Source organism: Musca autumnalis, unplaced genomic scaffold (assembly GCF_047663935.1).
Source record: "Musca autumnalis isolate F117 unplaced genomic scaffold, ASM4766393v1 scaffold_4, whole genome shotgun sequence".
NCBI lineage: Eukaryota > Metazoa > Arthropoda > Insecta > Diptera > Muscidae > Musca > Musca autumnalis.
The window spans coordinates 231,998,539-232,015,934 of record NW_027411977.1 but is presented as its reverse complement, the minus strand read 5'-3'; the positions used below and the strand labels follow the sequence as shown (position 1 = coordinate 232,015,934).

The 17,396-nt window shown below is 32.6% G+C and overlaps 1 protein-coding gene and 1 pseudogene across 2 annotated transcripts in view; one reads left to right on the top strand and one right to left on the bottom strand.

Annotated features, from left to right (window-relative positions):
• The window catches only part of LOC141400955 (histone-lysine N-methyltransferase trr-like), a 208,528-nt pseudogene that overhangs the window by 30,782 nt on the left and 160,350 nt on the right, over nucleotides 1-17,396 (top strand).
• Nucleotides 15,277-17,396, bottom strand: part of BNIP3 (BCL2 interacting protein 3) — a 45,949-nt gene continuing 43,829 nt past the window's right edge. For both annotated transcript variants that reach the window (XM_073986165.1, XM_073986164.1), the window contains 2 exons: nucleotides 16,495-16,656; nucleotides 15,277-16,417 (listed from right to left, as the gene is read on the bottom strand). In XM_073986165.1, coding sequence (XP_073842266.1) covers nucleotides 16,366-16,417; nucleotides 16,495-16,656 — 214 coding nt within the window. In that variant the 3' untranslated portion in view covers nucleotides 15,277-16,365. The remainder of the gene's footprint in view (nucleotides 16,418-16,494; nucleotides 16,657-17,396) is intronic.

The following is a 17,396-nucleotide window of genomic DNA, read 5'->3' as shown; positions in this document are numbered from 1 at the left end:
TTTTGTTTTGTTTTTTTCATTGAAAAATTGCTTGTATTCTTTGAATTTGTTTTATGTGTATATGTTATAGTAATAAAATTTTTATTGTAATTAAATTATTTTATGTGTGTTGTGTTATTTATATTATTGTAATTAATTTGTTAACAAACATGCAAAACGTAAACGTGCGACAAGTGATTTCCCTTTCACAATGTAAGTAAAGTGTCAGTCAGAGATGTCCTTTGACCAAGCCAAATTTAAATACCTTTGATACCTTCAGTGATTGGAGCCTTTTAATGGGCCTTAAGGCTATGACCTACAAATATAAAGCAAACAACATCCGTGACATGTTGGTAACAGTTTATGATTTCGCTGATCGTCTAAACCAGAATGCGGCACCTCTTTACTCGCGAGCAAGCAAACAGAGCTTCTCTCTCCACTCACTAATTGAAAAACAATGCACTGTCAACAGTGTTTGCTCAAATTGTTGTTGTTGTGCCGCATTCTGGTCTAAAAATAGTAAAAATAGTCTTGAATGTACAGTCAACCAAAAAAGTCTACATAATCTCTATAAATCTCGGGTTTTAAGGGTAAGACAGCATTTTTATGAAAATCCAAGTACATAGTTCTATTTCATATCCCTAATAAACAATATTACATACAACAAAAATATATTCCATAATACGAGTAACGGTAAATTCTATAAAAATTAAAAAATTAATAGGGAAAAAGTGAACATACACACAATGAACTATTACCGTAAAATTTATGGAATAATCAATACAAATTTTACATTTTATTGCTTTATCGAATGTCTCTGGTTGTCTTTGATATACATATTTTAGACAAAATAGGAACATATTTGTGGATTAATTGCCGTTATTTAATGTCAGACTTCGCGTATAGCTCGTTAAGGCGGACCCTTGCAGATTTCTTTGGGTTTTTCAGTCTAGTAGTTTATGAAACCCCAGAAAATACAGTGGGACTAATAACTTTGGGATCCAAGAGCCCTACGAAGCTTTTCTTGTGGATAATATATGCTTCTGAGCTTTGCTAAATATACGAATTCCTGAGTTTTCTCATAAATATTATATTTTTAACAACATTCGAAGGGGCAAATTACATGCAGAAGCCTTCGACTTACTTTGTAATAAGGTCTGGTACAATCCTCGAGCATCCATTGAATCAGCAATGTAAAAGTATCCTAACGATCATAATAAGAGAGCATACTAGTTAACAGTGTAAATTTCATACAAATTTCATGCATTCTTTGGTGGTGCTTTTATTTTGATGCGTTGAAAACTTTAGAAGCGGGTTTGTACAATAATGTTGTACATTTCTGATTGAGTTTAGGTCCAAAAATGTATAACAATGTAATTCCAAGGTTCTTGCTTGTAATTTGCCCCTTGGAATGTTGTGAAAACTATAAAATTTATGAAAAACTCAGGAATTCGCATATTTAGCGAAGCTCAGGAGCATATATTATCCATAAGAACAACTTCAAAGCGCTCTAGGATCTCAAAAGTAATTAGTTCCACCGTATTTCCTGGGGTTTCATAAACTACCAGACTGAAAAACTCAAAGAAATCTGCAAGGGTCCGCCTTAACGAGCTACAAGCGAAGTCTGACCTTAAATAACGTCAATTAAAGCACAAATATGTTCCTATTTTGTCTAAAATATATCATAGACAACCAGAGACATTCGATAAAGCAATAATATGTAAAATTTGTATTGCTTATTCCATAAATATTACGGTAATCTTAATATTTCATTGGGTGTATGTACACTTTTTCCCTATTAATTTTTTAATTTTTATAGAATTTACCGTTATTCAAATTATTGAATATATTTTTGTTGTATGTAATATTGTTTATTAGGGATATAAAATAGAACTATGTACTTGGATTTTCATAAAAATGCTTCCTTACCCTTAAAACTCGAGATTTAAAGGGTGTATGTAGACTTTTTTGGTTGACTGTACTTTCTCATTTTTTTAAAATAATAATTTTCAGATTTGAATCCAGATGGCAGTCTAACAACTACAACAAACGTACCTCTCAAAATTATTCCAAAAGGTTCCACACAAAATGCTTCCACCGCAAATGCTTCCACACAAACCGCAAATGCTTCCACACAAACCGATTTGATAAAGATGAAAGCACCACCACCAACAACAATCCGTCTTACCACACCATCAACAACCCCCCGTCGTACACTACCACCATCTCGCATAATGACACCAACAACCCCCCGTACCGCCCGTACACTACCACCACCAATAATGACAATCAACAACCCCCGTACCGCCCGTACACCACCACCATTTCTCATAATGACATCAACAACCCCCCGTACACGATCACCATTTCGCCGCATAATCAGCCGTATATATACACCACCCACCCCACCCACCACAGCAAGTACCACTAAGACACCACCACCACCCACCCCAACCACCACAGCAAGTACCACTAAGACACCACCACACCACCCACCACAGCAAGTACCAATAAGACACCACCACCACCCAGCCCACCCACCACAGCCCTTGCAACACCACCCCCTATCACCTCATCCTCTCTCACTGATGACACTGATGTAGACAATACAGTATCTGAAATGTATATAAACATGGTTCAAGAGCTTGAAAGGATGGAAGGGGTTGAAGGGATGGAAGGGGTTGAAGGGATGGAAGGGGCTGAAGGGGGGATAGAGAGGGCATTACCAATGTTGCTTGCCTCTATTGATGCCAATTTTTTAGCTTTTATTGAACGTATATAAACTGAAAGAAAATATCCTGAAGTTCATTTGTTAATTATTCCTTCATATGAAATTATGAACTTTGGGTTTCTATTGATATTTGACATTTACATTTGTCAATTGGCATTTTGCTAGTAACAAATATTTTTTCTTCTTCCATGTCCAAGAACACCATCAGAAAGTGATTTTCGTAATAAAATGAAGAAAAAGTCCTACACGGAAGAAGAATATAGAATAGGATTATATCTATGCCACACAGGCCAATGCTCACCGATAAGCATTTCAGACGTATTGAAAATTCCACGTAAGTCTCTTATGCACCATTTATACAAGCTGGAAGGAGGATGAAAATGACATTAGAGTCATCGTAGTGAAAAGAAGAGTAGAAATAATGGAATCTATTCAAATAAAAAAAAAAATTAACACTCCACACTTCAAATGCAACTTCTTCCAATGGACTACCAAATGCATAGTTTTTGTTACTTAAATAGTTTTTATTTTTTTTATAATTTTTGTGTTTTGCATTGCTGTGTTATTGTTTGTGTTACTAATATGGTTTTTGGTTTTTGTTACTTATATAAATTTTATTTTTTTTTATAATTTTTGTGTTTTGCTTTGCTATCCCAGCAAAATTTGACGGGTTCTTTGCGATGACGTGATTTCATGTCATCTTTTGCATTGGTTCAAAGGAAGTCGTGAAAGATCCGATCTTTTCATTAGGATTTGAACCAATGCAAAGGAAGTCGTGAAAGGTCCGATCTTTTCATCAGCATTTGTACCCATTCCATCGATCCAATAGAGATGATGTTTGTGTTTTTATTTACACACCTGTTTATTTTCATTTTGGTATGTTCCAGTACTGCAAAAATCTACTAATTTTTACTATTTTTTCCGATAACATAAAAGAAAAATTGTTATCGTAGTAAAAATAAGTAGATTCTTGCAGTTTCTGGAACAGACCAAAGTTGTTAGAACTGTCGTCGTGATGTTGTCTTACATTTCCTGCATATCAAACAACTAAAACTTCTAAACAATTGTTATTATATGAAGTCCCAACCATCGAGCTAAAAATAGAATCGGACTGCACACATTGCTATTTTAAAAGTTCCCTTGTCTGTTCTAAATCTGACATAGAATGAAATCAATCAAATCTCGCTTCTTGGAATTTGAAAAAAAAATCCGAAACGAAAAGGAACAAGAATCTGAAAATAAAGAAGAAACTACTTTTGGAAAGAAACAATTAAAAATAAATTAATTAAGCATAAATGGTATTTTCCATAAAAAGTCTCTCCTCCCCGATCGTTACATTTTGTTCTTAGAGATCCCTAAAGCAAGCCGGGTTGTAGATCCCTACATATTTCCGTCACTAAACAAAAGAGTATAAATTACCAAAATGTTGTTATAAAATAACAAAATTATAAAATAAAAGTAATTTACGAAATAAAAATACTTAAAGGAGTGCATTTGGAGTCCATGTCGAAATCTGAACTGGTGATGGGAAGATAATTGAAAAAACCTTTTGTAAGATGAAAGAATATCAGTTGCGGAGAACGGAGGAAGTAATCTTTTGCGTTGCAGCGGTGGTGATTACATTGCAATTTTGGATGTAAACTTTTGAAAAACTAAACTGATAAATTAATTGTAGTTATTTCATGAATTCGTTTGAATTAATAAAGAGTTTTGTTTTTCATGAAAACCATATTTCAATACAGCATTTCCATTTTCCAAACAATATGAAAATTTCATGCCAAGGGGTTGGTGAAAATGACATGCCAAAGCATTGGTTAAAATGACATGCCAAAGCATTGGTTAAAATGACATGTCAAAGCATGGGTGAAAATGACGTGTCAAAGCATTGGTGAAAATGACATGTCAAATCATTGGTGGAAATGACATGCCAAAGCATTGGTGGAAATGATATGTCAACGCATTGGTTAAAATGACATGCTTAGGATCCAGAAAAGAACGTCATCTTTTGGGGTCCACGCTCATATAAAATTCATCGATGAAGATGCTAAAAAGATGACATGCTAGATCACTTGCACCCATGATTGAATGTCATCTTTGGAATCGAACATTTTGCTGGGTATGTTAGTCCCGGTCCACACTAGCGTGAATTTAATTAAAAAATTTCATGAAATTAGGTGTTCTTAAATCGAATTCCCCACTACAGCATTTTTATGATTTTACTCTACTATGGACGTCGATCTAGAGACTCATAATTTCATATCAAATATATATAACCGGATTTAACCAAACCGGGTTTTAAACGTCAATTCCATTGCTTATATTTCAAACAAATCCTTATAAAGAAGGTCATGGTAGAACAAGAAAAGGTAGCAGCAATACCCAGCTGACTGAACTGGGCTGTAATGTTAGCGTCAAATTCCATACCCCGTTTTATGTATTTATTTCTATGTTCGATGTATATTAGGGATATATATTTTTTGAAGTTCAAATTTATTAATGAGAAAAAAAAACTATTTCCCATAAAGACTCCTTCATATCACTGACATGTAACCTCCTTCAGGTCCAAAACAGGAAAGCAATGAAGACAACTTTAACCTGTTTTGGTCATATGGACCAATTAAGGTACAGTGAGTGTCAAAAATATTCGGTTTTCAATTTCACCAATAATAACCCAGCAAAATTTGACGGAAGGGGTTCTTTGCGATGACGTGATTTCATGTCATCTTTTGCATTGGTTCAAAGGAAGTCGTGGAAGATCCGATCTTTTCATTAGGATTTGAACCAATGCAAAGGAAGTCGTGAAAGATCCGATCTTTTCATCAGCATTTGTACCCATTCCATCGATCCAATAGAGATGATGTTTGTGTTTTTATTTACACACCTGTTTATTTTCATTTTGGTATGTTCCAGTACTGCAAAAATCTACTAATTTTTACTATTTTTTCCGATAACATAAAGGAAAAATTGTTTTCGTAGTAAAAATAAGTAGATTCTTGCAGTTTCTGGAACAGACCAAAGTTGTTAGAACTGTCGTCGTGATGTTGTCTTACATTTCCTGCATATCAAACAACTAAAACTTCTGAACAATTGGTATTATATGAAGTCCCAACCATCGAGCTAAAAATAGAATCGGATTGCACACATTGCTATTTTAAAAGTTCCCTTGTCTGTTCTAAATCTGACATAGAATGAAATCAATCAAATCTCGCTTCTTGGAATTTGAAAAAAAGTCCGAAACGAAAAGGAACAAGAATCTCAAAATAAAGAAGAAACTTCTTCTGGAAAGAAACAATTAAAAATAAATTAATTAAGCATAAATGGTATTTTCCATAAAAAGTCTCTCCTCCCCGTTCGTTACATTTTGTTCTTAGAGATCCCTAAAGCAAGCCGGGTTGTAGATCCCTACATATTTCCGTCACTAAACAAAAGAGTATAAAATGTTGTTATAAAATAACAAAATTATAAAATAAAAGTAATTTACGAAATAAAAATACTTAAAGGAGTGCATTTGGAGTCCATGTCGAAATCTGAACTGATGATGGGAAGATAATTGAAAAAACCTTTTGTAAGATGAAAGAATATCAGCGGAGAACGGAGGAAGTAATCTTTTGCGTTGCAGCGGTGGTGATTACATTGCAATTTTGGATGTAAACTTTTGAAAAACTAAACTGATAAATTAATTGTAGTTATTTCATGAATTCGTTTGAATTAATAAAGAGTTTTGTTTTTCATGAAAACCATATTTCAATACAGCATTTCCATTTTCCAAACAATATGAAAATTTCATGCCAAGGGGTTGGTGAAAATGACATGCCAAAGCATTGGTTAAAATGACATGCTTAGGATCCAGAAAAGAACGTCATCTTTTGGGGTCCACGCTCATATAAAATTCATCGATGAAGATGCTAAAAAGATGACATGCTAGATCACTTGCACCCATGATTGAATGTCATCTTTGGCATCGAACATTTTGCTGGGAACACCTCAGTATTTTAGAACCCCATAACCAATATTCAAAAAACCAAATACTTAAAAAAATGTTGGTCCTGTGGCTATTAAAAAATGTATGTAGCATGGATCCATGGCAACCCTATAAGCGAGAATAACAAAGAACACGTTGTTAACCCTGTTTTCTATGCGTCAAAAATATTCGGTTTTTGTAACTTTTGTTAAATATTTTGGCAAAAAACCAGTCAATATCGAACTTTTTCTGCAATATTAGTATAAATTTCAATAATTGCGAACAGAATCTTTGTTCCTGTGTGCAAAAATATTATATTTTATAACAAATTATTACAATTTAGGGCTAAGGAAAATCGCAATCCTAAAAAAGAGTAAAAATGTTTATATTTCATTATAAAAACGGCAGAAATAAGGGGAATTTTTGCTTATTTTTGAATATTTAGTCAAATACATTTGAAATAATGTGCAAAAGTCACGAAAATATAGAAATAATCGATTTCGTGAAACACATAAGCCAGCCAAACCAAGGCCTGGGAGGGAAGGTGGAGGAATATCCTGAAAAATTACGGCTAAACCGCCCTTAATTTTCTTGAAATTGGTCACCGAGCCCTAAATGACTTTCAGAAGATAAAAAATATGCACTTACATTCCAAAAAAATCGTAAGGATAAAGCCTTTCATGGCCTTGTAACACATCATAAGTCATTGATAAATACATGTCTCCTATAAGCTCCTTCGTACTTTTTGTGTTGGAGTACACAGAAAGGCCGGAAACTTGGTGGTATACTGATTTTCCTGCTAAGACATTCAAAACTAACTCCCTTTCACCAGGTTTCTGATGTACATCAAGTTTTGAAGGCACATCAAGGCGAAATTTGAACTAGATTTTTGGTTATGTAAATAAGCCGATGGTGTGTGATGCGTTACAAGGCCATGAAAGGCTTTATCCTTTCGATTTTTTTGGAATGTATGTGCATATTTTTTATATTTTGAAAGTCATTTAGGACTCGGTGACCAATTTCGGGAAAATTAAGGGCGGTTTAGCCGTAATTTTTCAGGAGATTCCTCTACCTTCCCTCCCAGTCCTTGGTTTGGCTGGGTTATGTGTTTCACGAAATCAATTATTTTTATATTGTCGTGACTTTTGCACATTATTTCAAATGTATTCGACTAAATATTCAAAAATAAGCAAAAATTCCCTTCATTCCTGCCGTTTTTATAAAGAAATATGAACAGTTTTCTCTTTTCTAGGAAAGCGTTTTTCCTTAGCCCTAAATTTTAATAATTTGCTATGAAATATGATATTTTTGAACACAGGAACAAAGATTCTGTTCGCAATTATTGAAATTTATACTAATATTGCAGAAAAAGTTCGACATGACCGGTTTATTGCCAAAATATTTAACAAAATTTACAAAAACCGAATATTTTTGACGCATAGAAAACAGGGTTAACAACGTGTTCTTTGTTATTCTCGCTTATAGGGTTGCCATGGATCCATGCTACATACATTTTTTAATAGCCACAGGACCAACATGTTTTTAAGTATTTGTTTTTTTGAATATTGATTATGGGGTTCGAAAATCCTGAGGTGTTATTATTGGCGAAATTGAAAACCGAATATTTTTGACACTCACTGTATGTCATAGGGCGAATACCGCCTTGGTCCCCAAACACACAATTTCAAAAGTAAAGCACAGAGGAGGCTCTGTTGTGGTATGGCGTTGTATAATTGCTTCCGGTGTAGGAAATCGTGTCTTTATCGGAGGAATTAAGGATAAGATGTATTATTTAAACATTCTGAAAGGATAATTTGAAATTTAGGCGCTGAAAAAATGGGATTTTGGACAACATTCCAATTTTATCAATATATGAGCCCGAGCACAAATCAAATATTTTTCCAAAATGGATGCTATGTAACTGTCCAAAAGTGATTCAAACACCTCCCCGATCCCCCGATTTGAATCCTATAGATAATTTATGGAGTATTTTGAAGACAAATATAAAAAATCGTAACATCTAAAGTATAGGAACCCTGAAATATGCCTTGCCAGAATGGGAAAAATTCCGATATCTTGCCCCGAAAACTTAGTTAAATTTTTGCCAAAAAGGCTAAAAGCTGTAAAGGATAACAACGGATATCATACCAAGGCTGAAACCCTAAAAAATCCATTTTGTTTCATGAAACTTTTAGAGTGCATACTTTTCACTGTGAGGTAGAAATCGATGTTGTTTAACCATTTTTATTTTTTTTATTTAAATTTACCTGATATTCTTTAATTTTATTATATTTAAGTTAAGACACTAATGTAAAAATATAAAAAAGAATGAAATCGCTATCATTAACCAATTCTTAGTAATCACAGTTTTAATGAAAGAAAATGAAGTGGATACTTTTGACTGTGATTCACTGTATATAGATTAAGAAATGACTGTTAGGATGAAACAGTATCGCATAAGTTTTACGCCGTCTTCTTCTACGTAACAAGTCAAAATTAAGACTGCACATTCTGTGCTTCGCACTTATTTCGCTGTTTGGGTACCAACTTTCTACTACATCGAATGGTGGAAAATTGGCACTTAAGCAGGATTGGTCCACTATTTGGTATGCACTCCTTCCACCTAATGCCCTAATAATTAAAATTTGTCTTTGTTCTTCTGTAAACTCTTCTTGGCCTCTAATTAATTGTGTCAAAACCATTATTCCGCGCGAAATTTTTTAGCTTTTATTTAAACGTATATAAACTGAAAGAAAATATCCTGAAGTTCATTTGTTAATTATTTATTCATATGAACTTTGGGCTTCTATTGATATTTGTCAATTGGCATTTTGCTAGTAACAAATATTTTTTCTTCTTCCATGTCCAAGAACACCATCAGAAAGTGATTTTCGTGGATTTACAGATAATGAAAATGATAGCGTGGGCAAAAAGAAAAAGTCCTACACGGAAGAAGAATATAGAATAGGATTATACCTATGCCACACAGGCCAATGCTCACCGATAAGCATTTCAGACGTATTGAAAATTCCACGTAAGTCTCTTATGCACCATTTATATACAATGTACATAAGTTGGAAGGAGGATCCTACTCGAAGGCTCATTTGGTAGAAAACGCAAAAAGAGCAAACTACCGGAAATTTACGGAGAAAGACATACAGTATGCAAAGTTCATATTCGTACACACCTAAAAAATTGATAAAATCGTTATGAATTCCATATTTTATGTGCAAAATATGAAATAAATGATAGGAATTACCATAACGAAGACAGGTTTAAGAATAACAAAACAATTTTTTAATTTATTCCGTCATTTAGGTATAGATGGCGCCTGTGTGAGTGGCAAAGTTCGTATTCGTACACCTATAAGCACAATATATTTGGAGTTTTTAAGGATTTTCTAAGCAAAATTCCGCAAATTTTTGTTCTTTTCTTCTTTTAGAATGCCTCTGCTATAGAAATATGTAAAAATAATGGTAATTTTATTAAAAATTTTGTATGAGTAAAAAGTCGGACGAATATTTGAAATACTTAAGAAAAATGTGCTAGATATGATTAACTATTGCAATTTATTCCCGAATTTTGGACGAAAATAGCTAATAGCAGTCCTTCTGTAACAATATTCGAGGTCTAATATGAAAATAAATGTTGTCAGCTTTTGGAAATGCAAAGAAACGTAATCCGGGCTTAGGTAAAGTAAACACATTTTTGGTTTTACTTGGTGAAAATCTCAAGTTTCGTTTTATATTTGACTTTAAATGTATTGAAGTTTAAGAATACGGTTTCGAAAATCATTTTATTTCAAGACATTTCGGAAATTACGAGGAATAATAAATTTTTAAGAAAGAAAATTTGCCCGAAAATAATGCTTTTCTTCAAAAGGTTACCCGACGTTCTTTCCTGGACAATTTACTTCATTCTTTTGACATTTTTGTACTCATTTTGGATCCTTCGATAAAGAAATATAATTTTCAAGAAGTAAAAACCATAATTTTAGCTATTTTGGCAGCCATAACCATCGTTCATAGTAAGCGTAGAATTTCAGTCGTACGCAGACAGTATGAAAACTTGTATAGTTTCATTTTTCTTCATAATTTCTCACAGTTTTCCACATAAAATGATTTTCGAAACCGTATTCTAAAACTTCAGTACATTTTATGTCAAATATAAAACGAAACTTGCGATTTTTATCAAGTAAACCTCAAAAATGTGTTTACTTTACCTAAGCCCGGATTACGTTTCTTTGCATTTCCAAACGCTGACAACATTCATTTTCATACTAGACCTCGAATATTGTTACAGAAGAACTGCTATTAGCTATTTTCGTCCAAAATTCGAGAATAAATTGCAATAGTTAATCATATCTAGCACATTTTTCTTAAGTATTTCAAATATTCGTCCGACTTTTTACTCATACAAAATTTTTAATAAAATTACCATTATTTTTACATATTTCTATAGCAGAGGCATTCTAAAAGAAGAAAAGAACAAAAATTTGAGGAATTTTGCTTCGAAAATCCTTAAAAACTCCAAATATATTGTGCTTATAGGTGTACCAATTCGAACTTTGCCACTCACACAGACGACATCTATAACTAAATGACGGAATAAATTAAAAATTTGTTTTGTTATTCTTAAATCTGTCTTCGTTATGGTAATTCCTATCAATTATTTCATATTTTGCACATAAAATATGGAATTAATAACGATTTTATACATTTTTTAGGTGTGTACGAATATGAAATTTGCATACTGTAGAATTCGACGAAAATGACATTATAGTCATCGTAGTGAAAAGAAGAGTAGAAATAATGGAATCTATTCAAATAAAAAAAAAATAACACTCCACACTTCAAATGCAACTTCTTCCAATAGACTACCAAATGCATAGTTTTTGTTACTTACATACAGTTAGGCAAGAAATGTATTGCAAAAACCAAAATTGTAGAAAATTTCAAATTAATTGTTCATTTATGGCAACAAATTATGTAAAAACTATACGGTTTTTTGTGCAAATATCTTGCTATAGGTCCTTACAACAATATTCCATCAAAATATGCAAAGGTTATTTGCGATTTATAACAAATACGGTCAAAAATAAGAATTAACTACTACTTGGGGGTGACAATAAAAGTATTGCAACGGGAAAAGCAGTACTATAAAACTATAAAATTTTTGCAAATTTTTGCGGTCATTGTGCATTTTTATGACTTTTGCGGCTAATAATAGACTAACAGTATTGAATGTAATAAAGTTCAGTGATAAAAAATGCGGTCATGGAGAGCCTTCAGACAGGTAAAAAACGCATGGGACCATATTAACAATAAACAATGACGAAACGGCCACAGGCAAGTATGCCAAGAATGAATATTTGAATCAATATGTATTGTAGGATAATGGAACAATGCAAAACAGTCCGATTTTGGCTTTGAGAACATCGAAATACCTTTGGAAAGTATGTATATGGAAAAAATTGACCCCAGTGTAGTATTTTGAAACGACCTACGACAGAGCACTATTTCGTCTCTAAATAGAATTGATATGATTTAATTTTTACTAAGTGGATAGATATTATCCTTTGCTACAGGAGAAGCTGGAATACCGAATATTTGGGTACTATATTCTTTACCATGGAAAATTGTATGCGAAATTGGGTTCACGGATATAATAATGATTGGGAAGACACCCCCACTGACATCATTAAGAAATTTTTATAAGCATTAGTCTGAAAGTCAGAAAAATCGATCCCGAAAGCTCAAACAACAAAGTGACCTTTGAGCCAAGAATTCCGAGGAAACTATTAACTTCCTGAGATATCCCAGGAAAAATGTGAATTTATCGACACCCAGGAAGGTGTGTTATGCACAAGGTCAACTAAAAAGCTTTCTAGGATCTCAAAATCTATAATCTGACACTAATATTTTGGCTTTTGTATACTCAAATACCTAAAACGGAAAGAAATCAGCAAGGGTCCGCTTTAACGAGCTATACAAGAAGTTTGGCATTAAATAACGTCACTTAACACCCAAAAATTATTTTTTTTTTCTCTAAAATATATCTCGGACACCCAGACACATTCGCCAAAACAATAAAATGTATAAATTTTGCTGCTAATTCCATAAATTGTAAGATAATACTCATATTTCCTTGGGGCGTATGTATACTTTTGTAAGTATAATTTTTTGGTTTTTGTAAAATTTACCGTTATTTATATTATGGAATATACTTTTGTTGTATTAAATATTGTTTATTAGTGAGACGAAATAAACCTGTGTACTTGGAATTTCCTAAATATCATTACTTTTTCTAAAACCCGAGATTTATGGGGCGTACGTATACTTATGTAAGACTGTGTAAATTATTAAGAAAGAAAATTTCCCCGAAAATAATGCATTCCTTCAATAGGTTATCTCAAGCTCTTTCGTGGACAATTTACTTCATTCTTTTAACATTTTTGTACTTATTTTGGATCCTTCGCTAAAGAAATATTATTTTGTACAAGTAAAAACCACTATTTTTGCAATGTTGGCAGCCATAACCCTCTTTCATAGTAAAGTTCAATTTACATATGCACATTAAATGATTTCGTTTTACGAAATCCTAGAATCAAATGAAGTGCATTTACATCTGTTTTTTTTTTTGTCATTTGCTTACGCACACAATCGCACATACACACATATACAATAACACAAACACACGCACACAATATATTTATTCAGAAAAATAGGATTTCAACACAAATGTGTATCAAATAACTTAAATTAATTCCAAAAACAAAAAACATAATTTTTGCAAGTTGTTTAACCATTTATTTTCATTTTTGTCATCGTTTGAGTATTTTTGTTTTTCTACAACACACACAAACAAACAAAGACATCATAAAACAGTTGCATTTTTTGGTAGTTTATGACGAAAAAGCATTGTTGCGTATAATAGTATGGTGTTTTCGTGCGTTGTTTAGAATAAATGACGTAGCTATCGTCATTTATTTTTGTATGGTAAATGACGCAAAATGTCGCCTGTTTAAGCAAATAAATGACGAAACAGCTCTAAATGACGAAAAAGTTGCTAATGTAAATTGGACATAAGCGTAGAATTTCGGTCGTACAAAGGCAGTATGAAAACTTTTATGGGTACTTTACTCAATATGTTTTTTACATATGGGTTGTCACTTTGCAAATACATTTTGCATTTAAAAAGTGACAACCCATATGTTAAAAACATATCGTGTAAAGTACCCATTACAGTTTCATTGTTCTTCATAAATTTTGATATGAAATTATGCGTCTCTAGATCGACGTCCATAGTGGAGTAAAATCATTAAATTGTTGTAGTAGGGAATTCAATTTAAGAACACCTAATTTCATGAAATTCACGCTAGTGTGGACCGGGACTAATAAACAAATCCGTAGCTGCAATAGTTAACAACGTAATATGGGCTCCAACTTAGTATATTTGTGGATTTTCTTTACTTTAGGTGGATGGTTCCAAAGGAAAAAATATTCTTCATTGAATTTCACTATGGGTCACCGAACTAAATAAATCTGTGGCTGCACTAGATATCAAAGAAATATGGGCTCCAACCTAACTATATAAAGAAACCGGTTACGTTTGCAATGTTTCTAGGTACAAAACCTTATTTTAGGAAGATGGTTATAAAGGAAAAAGTATTACTCATACAATTTCACTATGGGTCACCGAACAAGTTAAATCTGTAGGTGCACTATTTATCAAGGGAATATGGGCTAAGCCCTATAAAGAAACAAGGTTAGGTTTGGGTCAAAATCTCGCACAATACCATACATTAGAAGGACGGTTCCAAAGGAAAACATATTCTACGTAAGATTCCACTATGAGTCACCGAACAAAAGAAATCTGTAGCTGCACTTGATATCAAAGGAATATAGATCTAACTCAGCAGTATAAAGAGTTGATGGCCAGTATAAACCAGTTGATGACAGCATTTATGGATGAACTGCTGTAGATGAACGAGCTCAAGCAATCTTTATAGACCAGCTGAAGGCAGACTTTATTGATGGCAAGTTGAAGTCGAGTCGACATCCCGCTCAATAGTTAGTGCCACGTAAAAGATTGGCATCGCTTTTGATGAGTGCAACAGTCCAGGAAGCTCGAACTAGCCAACCGTTGATTGGATAAACGTAGAAAAAAGGTCCGCATTTAAAATAACGGTGAAATTACACTTTTAATTGGGGTATGTTCGATGAATTAGCATTTACTCATGAACTTTTGGGTATGTTCAGTGGACCCTTAACAAACGTCAAAGATAAAGAAAGTATAAAAAAAATCCACGTTTTTTGGAATAAAGTCTTAAAAAAGTCCACGTTTTTGGAATAAAATCTTAAAAAAGTCCACGTTTTTGGAATAAAGTCGTAAAAAAGACCACGTTTTTGGAATAAAATCTTTAAAAATTACACGTTTTTTTAAATAATGTCTTTAAAAATCCATCATTTTGGTATCAAGTCCTTAAAAATGCATGTTTTTAATAAAGTCTTTAAACCCCCACTATATTTTGAAAACAGTTATTTTAAAAATTCACGTTTATTTGTATACACCTCCCTTAATTGTTGAAATAAAACTCTTAAAATTTTTAATTTTTTTGGACATTTTTTATTGCATTTTGGTTTTTTTTCTTGTATTCAAGAGAATGTATCTAAAGTTTGACGCATCGTTTGTTTGTTTTTGAATTCACATATCGTTTTCAATATTTGTTTGTTTTTAAATAGATTTTTTTGTATTTTAAATTATTATTTAATAAAAATGAAGTCTAAATTTAAAATATGTTTTTTTTTGTTTTCTTTTTTGTTTTTGTATCTTGGTATATAATATATATAAAAAGGGGTATGTATATTATGTATATGTATATTATTATTAATAACTAAAAAAATCGTTTTTAAGAATAATAGAAAAAACTGTACGTTCATCTTTTTGTTTGTTGGTTGGTTGATTTGAATTCATATTTTTCCAAACGAAAGAAAAAAAAAATGAAATGCTGAACCAACTTGTTTTAAATATTTCTATTGTTTTTTATGATTCTTTAAAAGAAACAAAAATGATTATACAAAATCTCCTATAAACTACCAAAAAAAAGTGTGGCTTGAATTCATGTTGAAACAAAGAACATGGTAATGGAATAAGCAAATAAGTAACAAATTTTGATATGGGACAAATTAAACTAAAGTTTCTTTTCCGAAAATTCCAACGAATATTAAAAAATTTACTGAAATTTATTTTAGCCTGAGCCCTTCCAGATTTTTTTTTTACAAATTTTGTTTTCGATTACAAAAAAGAGAAACAAATGATGACTTCCTTTTTAGAAAAAATATGTATGTAAAAAGCAGTAAAAAAAGAATAAAAATGTCAGGAAGGCCATGGGTGTTGTGGAATTTGGATACCCTTGGATCACTGTAACATCATTTTATTAGATGATGGAAATAAAGCATTCCAAACCACATCACCCCTTCCCTACCTCAATGGCCATCCCTATTTAATATAAGTTATATAAATCACACCTTACATACTAACGTTTATATTATATATTTTTTATATATAAAAGATCGTGTTTTTGTTGTTTTAGAAGAAGAAAAAATAGTAACGCGACGAGGAGAATCGTGTTTTTTGGAGAAGATGATACAAAAAAGAAACGAACGAAAGTGTAGGAGTGTAAAAAACCACTTCAGTCGATTACCACTCGGGTAAACATAATGCCACGTTTGCTAAGCCATAACCTAAAAGAAGAGAAGAAGACAAAAAAAAATTGATTAAGTTTTTGTTTTGAAACTTTTTTTAAGAATATCCAACTTACCCTAATCCAGCTCCCAGCAGCAGTGACAATACATTTGATAAGATTAAGGAATACAAAATTTCACGTGAAAACAAGGAATTCTTGCCCAGACGGGTTAGACGTATAGAATAACCGGCGGTTTTCTTTTTCTGTTGATTTTGTGGATGCTCGAATTTCCAGTCCCTGAAAGAGAAAAAGACAACCGTATGTTAATAAAGGAAGCAGAAAAGATACATAAAATACATTTAACATGTTTTAAAAATCCACCCAAAATCTATCCGAATAAGGGTGGGGTATGTTCAGTGTCTGATATTTCTTTGTTAAGACAACTTAAAAGGCTTATTTGTTTTAAGAAGGTAAAAATCCCTACATAGATACCGAGGAGAATGGTAAATACATATCATCAAAGATATCTGTGTCCACAGAGCCAGAACAGGATGAGAACCGACATCACTTGACACCGATGTTTTGTACTGTTATTACTTTTAACATTAATGTATGTTCAGTGACTGTCAGCTTTTCATATGACTATTTAAAGCAGGGTCGCCCATCTGTATATTGCTGGCGTCCACTGAGTTTTTTTGCATTTGCTATTTTCTCTCATTCACAGTGTACTTGTTCTAAAACGAATGGTAAACATCATGTGGTTGTTTTGTTCACCTATACATAAACACTTGCTTTAGTTTGATGGAATTCTCTTGGGCGACACTGATCTAAAGTGAGGTAGACATGAGAATTACATCAGCTGTCCTTGCTTTGCATAAAAAATAACAGTGGAATGGGTATGTTCAGTGACTGTTTATAATTTCATTAATATTGTCACGAACTAGGCCTATAAATTAACTAGTTATTATGAAATCTTGAACATTAGGGTATGTTCAGTGATCTTTAGTGACATAGGCAGGAATGGCTAGCATTTAAAA